Source organism: Lynx canadensis, chromosome E2 (genome assembly GCF_007474595.2).
Source record: "Lynx canadensis isolate LIC74 chromosome E2, mLynCan4.pri.v2, whole genome shotgun sequence".
NCBI classification, from domain to species: domain Eukaryota; kingdom Metazoa; phylum Chordata; class Mammalia; order Carnivora; family Felidae; genus Lynx; species Lynx canadensis.
In genome coordinates, this window is record NC_044317.1 from 52,990,949 (window position 1) to 53,003,308 (window position 12,360).

At 55.4% G+C, this 12,360-nt stretch overlaps 2 protein-coding genes and 1 long non-coding RNA gene across 4 annotated transcripts; 2 read left to right on the plus strand and 1 right to left on the minus strand.

The window, feature by feature from the left end:
• Positions 1–517: 517 nt before the first annotated feature.
• On the minus strand, positions 518–926 carry LOC115503529. Its single transcript, XR_003965398.1, has 2 exons — positions 870–926; positions 518–652 (listed from the first exon to the last, which is right to left on the minus strand). It is a non-coding gene; the product is annotated as an uncharacterized LOC115503529 (long non-coding RNA).
• Positions 927–4,283: 3,357 nt separating this feature from the next.
• Positions 4,284–7,925, plus strand: BAX (BCL2 associated X, apoptosis regulator). 2 transcript variants are annotated; one of them, XM_030299799.1, is made up of 6 exons: positions 4,284–4,381; positions 4,959–5,010; positions 5,101–5,247; positions 5,648–5,783; positions 7,254–7,358; positions 7,807–7,925. In XM_030299799.1, the coding sequence occupies exons 1-6, from the start codon at positions 4,348–4,350 to the stop codon at positions 7,909–7,911; spliced, it is 579 nt and encodes a 192-aa protein (XP_030155659.1). In that variant the 5' UTR covers positions 4,284–4,347; the 3' UTR covers positions 7,912–7,925. The 2 variants fall into 2 exon arrangements, with proteins under 2 accessions (XP_030155659.1, XP_030155660.1); XM_030299800.1 differs by lacking the exon at positions 4,959–5,010 and having other exon boundaries at positions 4,299–4,381.
• A 2,738-nt stretch (positions 7,926–10,663) lies between these two features.
• On the plus strand, positions 10,664–12,146 carry FTL (ferritin light chain). The gene is made up of 4 exons (XM_030299801.1): positions 10,664–10,993; positions 11,164–11,310; positions 11,583–11,708; positions 11,825–12,146. The coding sequence occupies exons 1-4, from the start codon at positions 10,892–10,894 to the stop codon at positions 11,975–11,977; spliced, it is 528 nt and encodes a 175-aa protein (XP_030155661.1). The 5' UTR covers positions 10,664–10,891; the 3' UTR covers positions 11,978–12,146.
• Positions 12,147–12,360: the final 214 nt, after the last annotated feature.

A 12,360-nucleotide genomic window follows, 5' to 3' on the forward strand; every position in this document is an offset into this window, starting at 1 on the left:
GTCAGGACCACATTTCTCACAAGTTTTTGGAGCAGACACCTGTGGGCAGATCCTTGGTTTGCCTAGCATAGACTCTGTGACCTTGGGCAAGGAAGAGTGGGTGGGTAGGAGGTGTCCCCAACTGCACTCTGCCGCAGCTCCTCACTGCCCCCGTCTTCTCATCGGTAAAGAAGAGACATACTACCAACCACACTCTGGGGAGGAATAAATGCGATAGTATATGAACAGCCTCCTGCATCCAGTAGGTTCTCAAAAAATGTTAACTGATGGGGGCGCCTGAGTGGCTCAAGCAGTTGAGCGTCTGACTTCGGCTCGGGTCGTGATCTCACAGTTTGTGAGTTCGAGCCCGCGTCGGGCTCTGTGCCGACAGCTCAGAGCCTGGAGCCTGTTTCGGATTCTGTGTCTCCCTCTTTCTCTGCCCCTCCCCCGCTCATGCTTTGTCTCTCTCTCTCTCTCTCTCTCTCTCAATAATGAATAAACGTTAAAAAAAAAAAAAAGCCCTAACACATAAACAACATACATAACCTCGTGAAATTCATTGGCAACAACTAGTCACGTGACCTTGGTGAGTCACAGAGTGTCCAGGAAGTTCAATTCTGCCAGCTTCTAGAAGATTGAGATGGATACATTGGGTTTGCACGAATAATTCTCACTGTGGGCAAACGAGAGGGACTAGATGTCAATCAAATGCGTTTTCTATTCCAAGTCTCTTTACACATCATTCAGGTATCACTACATTGGCTTCAGCCCTGTTTGCTTGGTTTCAATCTTTTGTGTGGCAAACACTGCTGGTAGGAAAGTTTTCACTGGACATATGGCTGCCCAGCTAAAGACTACATTTCCCAGGCTCCCTTGCAACTAGGTCTTACCACGTGAATGGGTTCTGGCCAGTGGGATGTGTGCAGCATCTGCGTTATGGCTTTTTTTTTTTTTTTTCAACGTTTATTTTTGAGACAGAGAGAGACAGAGCATGAACGGGGGAGGGGCAGAGAGAGAGGGAGACACAGAATCGGAAACAGGCTCCAGGCTCCGAGCCATCAGCCCAGAGCCCGACGCGGGGCTCGAACTCCCGGACCGCGAGATCGTGACCTGGCTGAAGTCGGACGCTTAACCGACTGCGCCACCCAGGCGCCCCGTTATGGCCTTTTTTAGGCAAAGAGGATGGCCTCCCTTGCAACCTCTCCCTTCTTGGGACTGGAGTAGAGCTGTGTCGGGCATTGGGTGTCCTCTTCCCCCGCGAGATGGAAACCACGTGTTGCAGATGGTGGACCCACAAGCTAGAAGGCTAGAAGAAAAACACAATTATGGAGGTAGGCAGGCCTTGAGATCCGCAGGGCAAGTTGGTGAACTGGAGACCCAGGAGGGCCGATGTTTAGTTCCAGTCCGAGTCCAAAGGCCTGAGTACCAGGACAGTTGATGGTGTAGGTCTCATCAGAAGGCGGGCAGCTGGAAATGCAGGAAGGGCTGATGTTTCAGTGGGACTCTGGATGCAGGGAAAAAAGCCCATGTCCCAGGTCGAAGGCAATCAGGCAGAAAGAATTCTTTCTCCCTCTGAGGAGGATCGGCCTTTCATCTCATCGGATGGGCTCGCCCACAGCAGGGAGCCTAGTCTGCTTTACCAAGGCACCGATTTAAATGTGAATCGCACCCGAAACACCCGGAGAATGTTCGACCAGATATCTGGGCGCCCTGTGGCCCAGTCAAGTTGACAGAGAAAATTAAGCAGGCAGTCCCTGACACCGGAAATTCACTCCCTGTTAATGTCACCAGGGATTGCATACTCTCTCGGACTGTGACACAAGAGGTCAATCAACTTCACTGTTATTTAAGCCACTCTTACATTAGCCATTGCTAGAGCAGCTGAATTGGGGCGCCACTTCCCAGTTTCCAGAGATATGTCCTGTCCCTGCTTACTTCCCCCGTTAAGAGTTGGAGTCTGCTTGATCTCAGCTTAGGTCTCGACCTCAGGGTCAAGCCCTGCATTGGGCTCTGCGCTGGGCGTGGAGTCTACTTAAAAAAAAAAAAAAAGGGGCGCCTGGGTGGCGCAGTCGGTTAAGCGTCCGACTTCAGCCAGGTCACGATCTCGCGGTCTGTGAGTTCGAGCCCCGCGTCGGGCTCTGGGCTGATGGCTCAGAGCCTGGAGCCTGTTTCCGATTCTGTGTCTCCCTCTCTCTCTGCCCCTCCCCCGTTCATGCTCTGTCTCTCTCTGTCCCAAAAATAAATAAAAAAAAAAAAAAAAAAGAGAGAGAGAGAGAGAGAGTTGGAGTCTAGTTCCTCTTCCCTGAAAATGGAGGGTTCTCATGACTCACTCGTAACCCTTGCCACACAGATGCTCCATGACTTGCGAGGCTGGTGGGAAAGGCACTGCAATTTCTTCCTTGTTCACAGAAACACTTTTTAAAAAGTTTTTTTTTAATGCTTACTTAGTTTTGACAGAGAAAGACAGAGGTGGGGGAGGGGCCGACAGAGAGGGAGACACAGAATCCGAAGCAGGCTCCAGGCTCTGAGCTGTCAGCACAGAGCCCGACACGGGGCTCGAACTCATGAACCACGAGATCATGACCTGAGATGAAGTCGGACGCTTAACCCAGGCACCCTGAAGCTGCAGTGACTCATGAGTTAACTTTGGAAATCACACTGTCATTTCCACAATACCCTACTGGCCACACTGGTTAGCCCTATTCAGTGTGGGAGGGCCCTACACAGGGGCATGAATATACCTGGGGACTAAAGTCATTGGGGACCATCTTGGAAGAGGGTTTCACAGTTCCAAAGTAGCATCCTTGTTATTATAAACAGTTTTGACTTCAGAACTAGCTAAAAAGTTTTCCGGGCCCCTGGGTGGCTCAGTTAGTTAAGCATCCCAACTCTTGATTTTGGCTCCGGTCAGGATTGCCAAGTTGTGGGATCAAGCCCTTCATGGAGCCTGCTTGAGATTCTCTCCCTCTCCCTCTGCCCCTCCCCCACTCGTGCTCTCACCTTCTCAAAAAAATAAAATAAAAAGTTTTCTCCCTCCTGCTCAAAGGCTGCACTGTTGAGAGGTGGGCATCAAAAAGCCCTTTCTTCTTTTCTCTGTAATTAAGGCAAAGGGAGGGCTCATTCATTGGGCGGAAATAACAGGCAAAGATAAAGCTCGCTTCAAAGTTAACAGGAAACACTTTCCCCCAAGGACATGCTTTCTTACAGGGAAACTTTGTTCCCTAGAATCCGCTCCCTCAGTAAAAATGAAACATCCCACTCTTGCCTGTAGGCATTTGAAACAGAGTAGCAGCCTCAATTTCCAATCCTGGTGCAGAGCCTCACATAACGGGTTTAGGGACCACTCCATATCTAGATTCACCTTGTAGTTTCCAAGGACACGAGCACCCGGTTCCTCTTCACAGTCTGCACCTGGTGTTGCCCTGCCCTTCCTGCAGATCCTGTGAGAACTCGACCTTTTCCTTCGTCAAAATGCTCCCTGGTTTCTCTCTTGTGTGGTCTCCATCATCGCAATGGGTCAATAAACTTGACTTTGTCACACTATGTTCCTGGTGGTGTTGGGCTGATGTACTAGGGCTCCTATAATCTTCTATGGCTATGGCTCCCAGCCACCCTTGGGACAGAGATCCCTTCTCTCGTATGCTCCCCCCACTTCATTATCTGACCCCGACCTATTTTCTAATCCGAATTCTCTTGTCCTCTTCTTTTAAGAGGAGATATCATTTCTACGCAGTAAAGTGCACATTGCATACGCACAGTTCCATGAATTTTTCAACACGTGTATCCCCGAGTAATCATCATCTCGATCAAGATACAGCATCTTCCAGGCACCCCGGGTGCCTGTCTTGGGGCCCCTCCCTGCTCCTACCCTGCCAATCTGCTACCACAGGTTAGTTTTGCTATTTTTTGAACTTCATATTCCTTGTCACAAAAACAGCTCCCAGACTCTAATCGTCCAAAACGTCCTGCCTCTATGAGTGAGATTTTTGGCCTCCGATGTTGCTTCTGCCCTGGGAAGGTCTTAAAGTCACCTGAAACTTCCAAAAATACGACATGAATGAATGAATGAATGAATGAATGAAAGTTACAGCTGCCATTGAATGAGTGGCGGGTGGAAGGGCGCCACGACGGGTTCTTACCTGTGGGTGCAGATTAGATAGTCACGTGACAGGGGCCCGGCCTCCCCAAGCAGGTGAGGCAGGTGCTGTCACGTGACCCAACAGCCCTGCGGGGCGACAGCCTGCGGGCCGCCATTTTGCGGGGCGGTCACGTGAGAGCACGCACGTTCAGCGGGGCGCTCACGTGACCAGGGGCGTGCTGCGGCCGCCCGGGCGGACCCGGCGAGAGGCGGCGGCGGGAGCGGCGGTGATGGACGGGTCCGGGGAGCAGCCCAGAGGCGGGGGTGAGGCGGGAGGCAGACGGGCGGGAGGAGGGCGAGCCCCCTCGCCGGCCGGCCCCACGATCCCTCCTGCCGGTCTTGGGGCCGTGCGATCTCCAAGCACTCCGGGGCAGAAACTCCCGGATCGGGCGCTGCCTGCTTCCAGCCCCCTCCCTCCCCGGGGGTTCCCGGCTCTCTGGCCTCCGCGTCCCGATGCCTTTCTGCCTGGCGCTCTCGGACCCCCGAGAAGCTGGAGACCCCAGAATCCCAAGCCCCGGGGCAGGCCCGGGCTTGTCGCCGGCACCACTTCCTGGTGGGAGGGGCGGGTCTCTCCTCTGCCCCCTCAGGCCAGGGGTCTGGATGCATGAAGTGTTCCCTCAACCTCCTCCGCCGGAAGAACGCAGGATACTGGCCGAGGCTCCCTGCCTTTATCTCCACCAGGGACTCAGCTGCCCGGGCCCCTAGGCACTGTATCTACCAGGGACCCAGAAATGCAGGACCCCCTAGTGTCGTCCTCCCTCAGAGATCGTGAGCCACCCTAGTTCCCTGAGTCCCTTAGGACCCAAGAGTCCAGGCACGTCTTCCCTCCTTTCTCCTCTAGGGCCCACCAGCTCTGAGCAGATCATGAAGACAGGGGCCCTTTTGCTTCAGGGGTGAGTCTGAGGTGTGATTATTGCCGAGCGGATTGGAGGAGTGATGCCCCATTCTGATTCTGCACCCTCCACGCTCCATTCCCACTCTAGTTTCATCCAAGATCGAGCAGGGCGAATGGGGGGAGAGACGCCCGAGCTGGCCTTGGAGCAGGTGCCCCAGGATGCGTCCACCAAGAAGCTGAGCGAGTGTCTCAAGCGCATCGGAGATGAACTGGACAGTAACATGGAATTGCAGAGGTGTGGCCCCTGGGCCCCAGGAATCCAGCCACTGGCCCCCTTCTCCCTCACGTCCCCAGAGCCCCGGCTCTCAGGCCCTTCTTCCCCTGGGCCTGGAGTTCGGATCCACAGTCTGCTACTCCCTCAGACCCAGGCGTCCAGGGCCCCCCCACTCTACCCAGCTCCCTGGCTGCGAAGCCCGCCCTTCCTCTAGGCTACTGAAACCCTCCCTCAGGGAGTCATTTTCCCCACTTTCCTGAATGTCCATCTCGTCCCTTTCCCCCATGTTGGCCCGTTCTTTTTCATGACAGCCTAACTCGGGCCTCGGCATCCTTGTCTTCGGTGTGAGGTGAATCCCAGAGTCTCCCCCACGCCCTGCCTGGTCTTCCCTCGGCAGCACTGGCTTTCCTCTTTCCTGCAGGATGATTGCAGCTGTGGACACAGACTCCCCCCGCGAGGTCTTTTTCCGAGTGGCAGCGGAGATGTTTTCCGATGGCAACTTCAACTGGGGCCGGGTCGTTGCCCTCTTCTACTTTGCCAGCAAACTGGTGCTCAAGGTGGGCGGCTGCCGGGCAGCGAGCCCCCAGGGATGCTCCGCTCAGACCTAGGAGGACCTGGGAGTCGTGAGGTCAACCCCTGTGGCAGCCCACTAAGCGCAAAGGGAACGGAGAGGGCTACGGGCTGGTTCGTTGGCTCCTTCAGTTACTCGTGCGGCAGACATTTATTGGGCCTACTGTGTGCCCGACCCAAGAAGCGGCACCCAACAAAGCAGGCTAGGTCCCTGCTCTCGTGGAGCCCACGATGTCTGATGAGTTTGGTGATGTAATTGTGCAAAGTGGTCGGGAAAGACTTCTGAGAGGGGATGACCTCAAAGCCAAAGTTGCAGCGATCTGTGAAGAGTGGGGAAAAGGCATCTGATAGCGGCCCCGGCAAGTGCAAAGGCCCTGAGGCAGGACCAAGGCTGATGCATTGAGGGCAGGGAGGAGGGGGAATGGGTGGGAAATGAGGGCAGATTGTGAGGGGTCCGCTGGGCCACTGCAAGGATGTTAGCTTTGCTCTGAGTGAGATGCGAGTGACTGGGTGGTTAGAAACAGGAGAGTGGGGTGACCTGACTTCTAAATCTAAAGGACTGTTCTAGCAAGCAAAACGTTAATTGTACAATCTAGGCTCCAGGTATGTGGCTATGCACTGTAAAATTCTTTTAACTTTTCTATCAGAAGTTTGTCACGATAAAATATGGGGGAAGCAGGAGCCCAACCATTTTTTTCTGGCCATTGTGGGTAGAAAAGAAAGATTATGGGGCAAAACCTGGGAAATGTGGGAAGGGGGCACCTATAATAGTCCTGCTGAATGATGACTAACCTGGACTCTGGTGGTCGCAGTGGAGGTTGGGGGGGGGAGCAGATTTCTTAATGTGTTTGCCAGATTAATGATGGGGCTTGAATGTTGGATATGAGGTGGACAACAGGGAAGAGACAGCCAGATAGAGGGTGGGAAAGGGAAGTTCAGGTTGTTGGAGAGTCATGGGCAGGGGGGGATGGCTAGTTCTACCTAGTGTGAAGGTCAGAAAACCCCTCTCTGGAGAATGACATCAGACCTGACATTAGAGCTTTGAGGGAGGAGTAAAAATTTGCTTGGTTAAAGCCTGTTTAGGTAGAAGAATCAGCATGTGCAAAGGTCCTGAGGCAGGGAAGAGTTGGTGGGAATGAAGATGTGGAAGAAGGTAAATGAGACACAGAAAAGAAGTGGAAAAATGGAATGCGATCAAGTCAGAGCCTTCATACAGGGCCTTGTGGGCTGAGCTATGCCTTTTGGTCTTTACCACCTGGGGAGCCATGGAAGGTATGTGAGCAGGGCAGTTGACAGTAAAAAGATCCAGTTAACAATTTACGAAGCTCGTTCTGATTATGAGTGGAAAAGAGACTGCAGTGGGGCAGGAGGGGAGGCGGAGATGAGAAAGGCGTCGGGCCACTGTCCCGACAGTGAGGACAAGGCTCAATCCCTAAGGCCTATTCCACTCCCTGCAGGCCCTGTGTACCAAGGTGCCCGAGCTGATCCGGACCATCATGGGCTGGACACTGGACTTCCTTCGAGAGCGGCTGCTGGGCTGGATCCAGGACCAGGGTGGTTGGGTGAGGCCCCTAACCTCCCCCCACCCCCTACTACTCTGAGACCCCTGAGTCCTCCTGAGCCCAACACAGTGCGGTCCTCCCTGACTCTGGATCATCACATGGGGTCTATAATGCATTTCCTCACACGTCTGATCAATTCCTGACTCACCTGGTCGCTCCTGACCTCTCGGTGACCCCATGACCTCTCGGTGACCCCTGACCTCTCAGTGACCCCTGACCTAACTAGTATCTCCTGTTCTCCCTGGTGCCTCCACTTCCCCTGGAATCCGTCAAGTTTTTTGATAACCCTACGACCCCAACTCTTTAGTATCCATTAATCTTAGGCTTTTACCCCTACTCATGCCCTTTGACCTCTCCCAGGCCCCTCTCCCTCCCTGATTCCTCACATGCTGGCGCAGGGGCTCCCCCTTGGCCCAGCTGCTGAAGTGACTCATGTACCTGTCTGCAGGACGGCCTCCTCTCCTACTTTGGGACACCCACGTGGCAGACAGTGACCATCTTTGTGGCCGGAGTGCTGACTGCGTCACTCACCATCTGGAAAAAGATGGGCTGAGGCCACCAGCTGCCTTGGACTGTGTCTTTTCTGCATAAATTATGGCATTTTTCCGGGAGGGGTGGGAATTGGGGGCCATGGGCATTTTTCTTACTTTTGTAATTATTGGGGGGGGGGATGTGGGGGAGGAGAGGTCTGGTGGGGGGCAATAAACCTCTTTCAGGCCACACTTCGGAGTCTGAGTCACTGAGCCCTCTCCCTGGCTGTCACAGGAGACCAGACTTCATGTGCCGGCAAATCTTTTGAGGGAGCCCAGTGCCCTCTGGGTTAGTGAGGGATTAGGTCCCCGCTCTGCCCTCCAAAAGCCCACAATTGGGAGGGGACCGAAGATCACTTGCGTTGAGGTCTGTGGTGGTGCTGTGTTCCGGGCAGCAGTGGGCAAGACCTCAGACAGGCAGGGGAGTCCAGGCTGTAGGACAGGGCAGCGGGCCCTGGGGAACTAGGCCTCGGAAGCTTCCACCATATGGGACCAGAGGAAGTCGCACACTTAGGTGGAGGATGGGGTGGGGCGGGGGGGAGGTGGCAGGACTCGGTGGACCAGGAGAGGGCTCTAGAGCCCTGTGGGGAAGCTACCCGAGGTCAGAAGGCTGGGCCCAGAAGATCCAAGGGAGAGGTCAAGGCCTGAGCTTGTGCTGAGTGGCCGGAGAGGAGGGGACAAGGCTGGATGGGCTGGGGGGAGGGGGGGGCCCTCCCGGAGAACAGGCCCGGGTGCAGATACTGCAAAACGGCCTAGTAGATTGGACACAGAAGAGGAAATCAGAGATTGAAATCACTTAGTCACAGCGTCTGTTGTCCCTTCTCTCTGGGTCTTTCTGTCCTCTTGTCTCTGGGCCTCTTCCCCCATCCCCTGTCTACCCCTCACCCCCAAGATCTGGGTCCTTCTTCAGATCATCTTTGCCTCCCCCCTTCCTCTCCCTCTACCTGTGAGCATTTCCAAAGTCACCCCTCTCTGCAGGTGGGGCCTGGTGGAGGCTAAAGGTCTTTAGGCTGAGGTTTGAAATTTGGTGAATGAGTAACTCAGGCCCCATTGTGACGGTGTGCCTGGAGCACCTGCCCCTCCCCCATAGACTCTCCCCAGAGACACCAAGTCAGGGGAGAGCTGTCAGACAAGATAGTGAAGGGAGACTGAGTCACCGCCCAGAGAGGAGACAATATGGCCACAGGCCGGAGGAACTCGAAAAGACCGTAAGATGCAGAGACAAAGCACACTCGAGGTGGCACCCTGGGGGGAGGGGGCCAGATTTGGATCCCAGCCAGGCCTAGCTCCCGGGGTCCCCGCCAGTCAGCAGTCTGGCAGGACGTGAGGTCAGTCAGTGGCCCCACCCCGCCTCTCTGCCTGAGACCCTTACCGCTGAGTTCAGCATGACTCAGCACCGCTGCTCTCCTGGCCGCTGGCCCAGGGGCCCCTTGAGGACCCCAGATACCAGCCTGGTCCAGCGTCCCCTTGGTCAGAGGACACCTTGCCTGGGCTGCTTGGAGCGGGCCCCCTCTGCAAAGCAGGCCTCAGTAGCTTTAGCTCCCCTGCTCAGCCTACCTGCTACCTCCATTAGGGCACTGCAATAGGTTCAAGTTCCTGTCTTTGCCCCCCCCCCCCCCCATCAACTAGGACGGGGAGCTCCTTGAGGGTAGGTCCTGGTTGAGCCAATCTGCTTCCAGACACGAGCCTGGAACTCACACACTTAAAAAAAAACGTCCATTGGTCAAAGACACATCCCATCCACAGGTCCCCAGACCCTCCTTGGGTCCCTAGGATGCAGGGCTTCTCTTTGTGACTTTGAAGAAGCGCGTGTGAGGCAAGACAGGGACAAGAGAGACTGCTTCAGAGCCAAAGGGAATTTCAAGTCTGGCTGCCCTCAGAATAGTCTCCAGGAAATGCAGCCTCAGAGAGACCCAAAGTTTGAGTGTCATTTCCCCAAGATATTCCAAGTGGCCCAATCTTTCAAAGGCTCCAAAGGGCTCTCCAAGTCCTCCTACCTCTTAGAAAAGCCCCTACTAGGCTGCCAGAAATATCCCTCTCCCCTGTTACAGGGGGGATTAAAGGGGGAGGATCCCAAGAACAACTGTCCTTTTCATCTTGAAGATCACTTCATGAGCCTAAAGACCCCCAACCCTCTTAGGGGAAGATTCCAGAAAATATGAACTTCCATTGTCAGCTCTAGGGCTACAGAAATTCCCAATCTTTTAGTGAACTGCAGGGCTCCAGGTCCCTCTCTCAACCCATCTATCAGGGAGATACCCCAAGATTCCAGAAGTATCTCACCGCACCGACTTCCAAACTTCGTAATGATCCAGAGACCCCTTATCTTCCAGAGCAACCCCCAGTCATCTGGAGGTATCCACACCTCTGAGGAACCTCCAGGGCGCCAGAAAGATCCATGCTCTAAGACAACCCCAGAATCCAATCTACTTTCCTGAGACACTCCCAAGACCCCAGAATCATAATTTTCCAGGGCTCCCAGTGTCCCCATTAATCTTCCACCCACCAGAGAGAGCCCCCCCCCCAATCCCCTGACTGTCCAGAACCAGCCCCAGGACCCTTGCACCCCGTAACCTCCCCACCCCCACTTCCCCATTTCACAACAGCCTCGCGCACTGGCGCGTGACTTCCCCACCTCTGGGCGGGGGTCTGGGACTTCTATCAACTCGGATTGGTCAAGCGCGGGCTCCAAGCCCCGCCTCCCGACACCGCAGATTGGCCGACCGCTGTCCCCGAGCGCCCCACCTCCGCGGCCCCGCGCGCTATAAAAGAAGCCGCCCTGGCCACGGCCTCTTGCAGTGCGCGCGGCGGTCCTGCGGATCTGTCTCTTGCTTCAACAGTGTTTGGACGGAACAGACCCAGGGACGCCCCTTCTACCTGCCTCCGACCACCCTCCAACCTTTTTTCCAGTCGCCACCTTCGGAGCCATCTTCTTGCCCATCCTCTGCCTCCGGGACCAGCCAACACCCGATTTTGAAGTTAGCTCCTCATTACCAACCAACCATGAGCTCCCAGATTCGTCAGAATTATTCCACCGAGGTGGAGGCCGCCGTCAACCGCCTGGTCAACATGCATCTGCGGGCCTCCTACACCTACCTCTCTCTGGTGAGGGTCCCCAGGACGCCCCCAGCCCAAGTTTCCCCCAAGTGCGCACCTCTGGCCCTCTGCGCACGCGCTGGCTTTCTTTGTCCCGTTGGGTAGTCGGGGGGCGGAGTCGGGGCGCCTGGCCGGCCTTTCTGCCCTGTAACCCGTGTTCGCGCCATCTCTTCCCGCAGGGCTTCTATTTCGACCGTGACGATGTGGCTCTGGAGGGCGTGGGCCACTTCTTCCGCGAGTTGGCTGAGGAGAAGCGGGAGGGCGCCGAGCGCCTCTTGAAGATGCAAAACCAGCGCGGCGGCCGCGCCCTCTTCCTGGACGTGCAGGTAAATAGTGCGCGGGCGGCGGACTACATATCCCAGCAGCCCGCGCGCGCGCGCGTAGCGGTTTAGGCACCGCGTGGGCTTCTGGGCGATTGTGTTCGCTTTTGTGCTGCTCGAAATGGAGGCGCCCCCGGGTTCCCAAAGCCGTAGCTGTCCACGCCGCAACGTGGTGTCGTCGCATGGGTGGTTGTAGGAGACTGGGGGTGATAGATGCGAGATCTTAGACGGGTTTGCCACGTATGTAGCGAGTCCTGAGCCCTCTGTCATCTGTACAGAAGCCGTCCCAAGATGAGTGGGGTAAAACCCTGGACGCCATGGAAGCCGCCCTGCTTCTGGAGAAGAACTTGAACCAGGGCCTTTTGGATCTGCATGCCCTGGGTTCTGCCCGCGCAGACCCCCATGTGAGTACCCCCTTCATCCACATGTAACTGGGCAAATTTCCTTTTGAGCCTCGTTTCCCCCAACGTCGCACCGTTAATGTGTAACTGACCATATTTTCTCCTGTCCTGTCCCTCAGCTCTGTGACTTCCTGGAGAATCACTTTCTAGATGAGGAGGTGAAACTCATTAAGAAGATGGGCGACCATCTGACCAATCTCCGTAGGCTGTCCGGCCCCCAGGCCGAGCTGGGCGAGTATCTCTTCGAAAGACTCACCCTCAAGCACGACTAGAAGTCTCTGGAGCCCAGCAGCCTTCGAGAGGGTCCCTCTGGCATTCCCCCCAGATGTCAGGGCTTGTGCCTGAGTCTCTCCTTGCAGCCACTAGGCAGCTTTTTAACCAACCTGGAGCCCTCTCCCAAGCCGTGGACCAAATGAAAACAATAAAGCTTTTTTGCAGCAACTGGTGGTTTTGGGTGTGTGTGATATGAGGTGGTACCGATTTTCGCAAGGCTTCTTAGCTGTTCCGCCCCCACAGGGAGTGCTGTTGGCCCCACGTCTTTGCTGTTCTTCGCCAGATCTTCCCCAGGGGGTGGGGTGGGGTAGCAGGTTCTCTGCTTTGCTGGGCTGTCAACTGCCCCTCCTACAGGGGAGAGCCCAGACTCCCAAGGAGTCTA

Bases quoted from the DNA above. Each gene is read 5' to 3' on its own strand.
- BAX (XM_030299799.1), top strand. From the start codon at position 4,348: ATGGACGGGTCCGGGGAGCAGCCCAGAGGCGGGG. The intron at 5,011-5,100 runs GTGAGTCTGAGG...TTCCCACTCTAG, and splicing joins GGGGCCCTTTTGCTTCAGGG to TTTCATCCAAGATCGAGCAG. The intron at 5,248-5,647 runs GTGTGGCCCCTG...TCTTTCCTGCAG, and splicing joins AGTAACATGGAATTGCAGAG to GATGATTGCAGCTGTGGACA.
- FTL (XM_030299801.1), top strand. From the start codon at position 10,892: ATGAGCTCCCAGATTCGTCAGAATTATTCCACCGAGGTGGAGGCCGCC. The intron at 11,311-11,582 runs GTAAATAGTGCG...TCATCTGTACAG, and splicing joins CCCTCTTCCTGGACGTGCAG to AAGCCGTCCCAAGATGAGTG. The intron at 11,709-11,824 runs GTGAGTACCCCC...CCTGTCCCTCAG, and splicing joins CTGCCCGCGCAGACCCCCAT to CTCTGTGACTTCCTGGAGAA.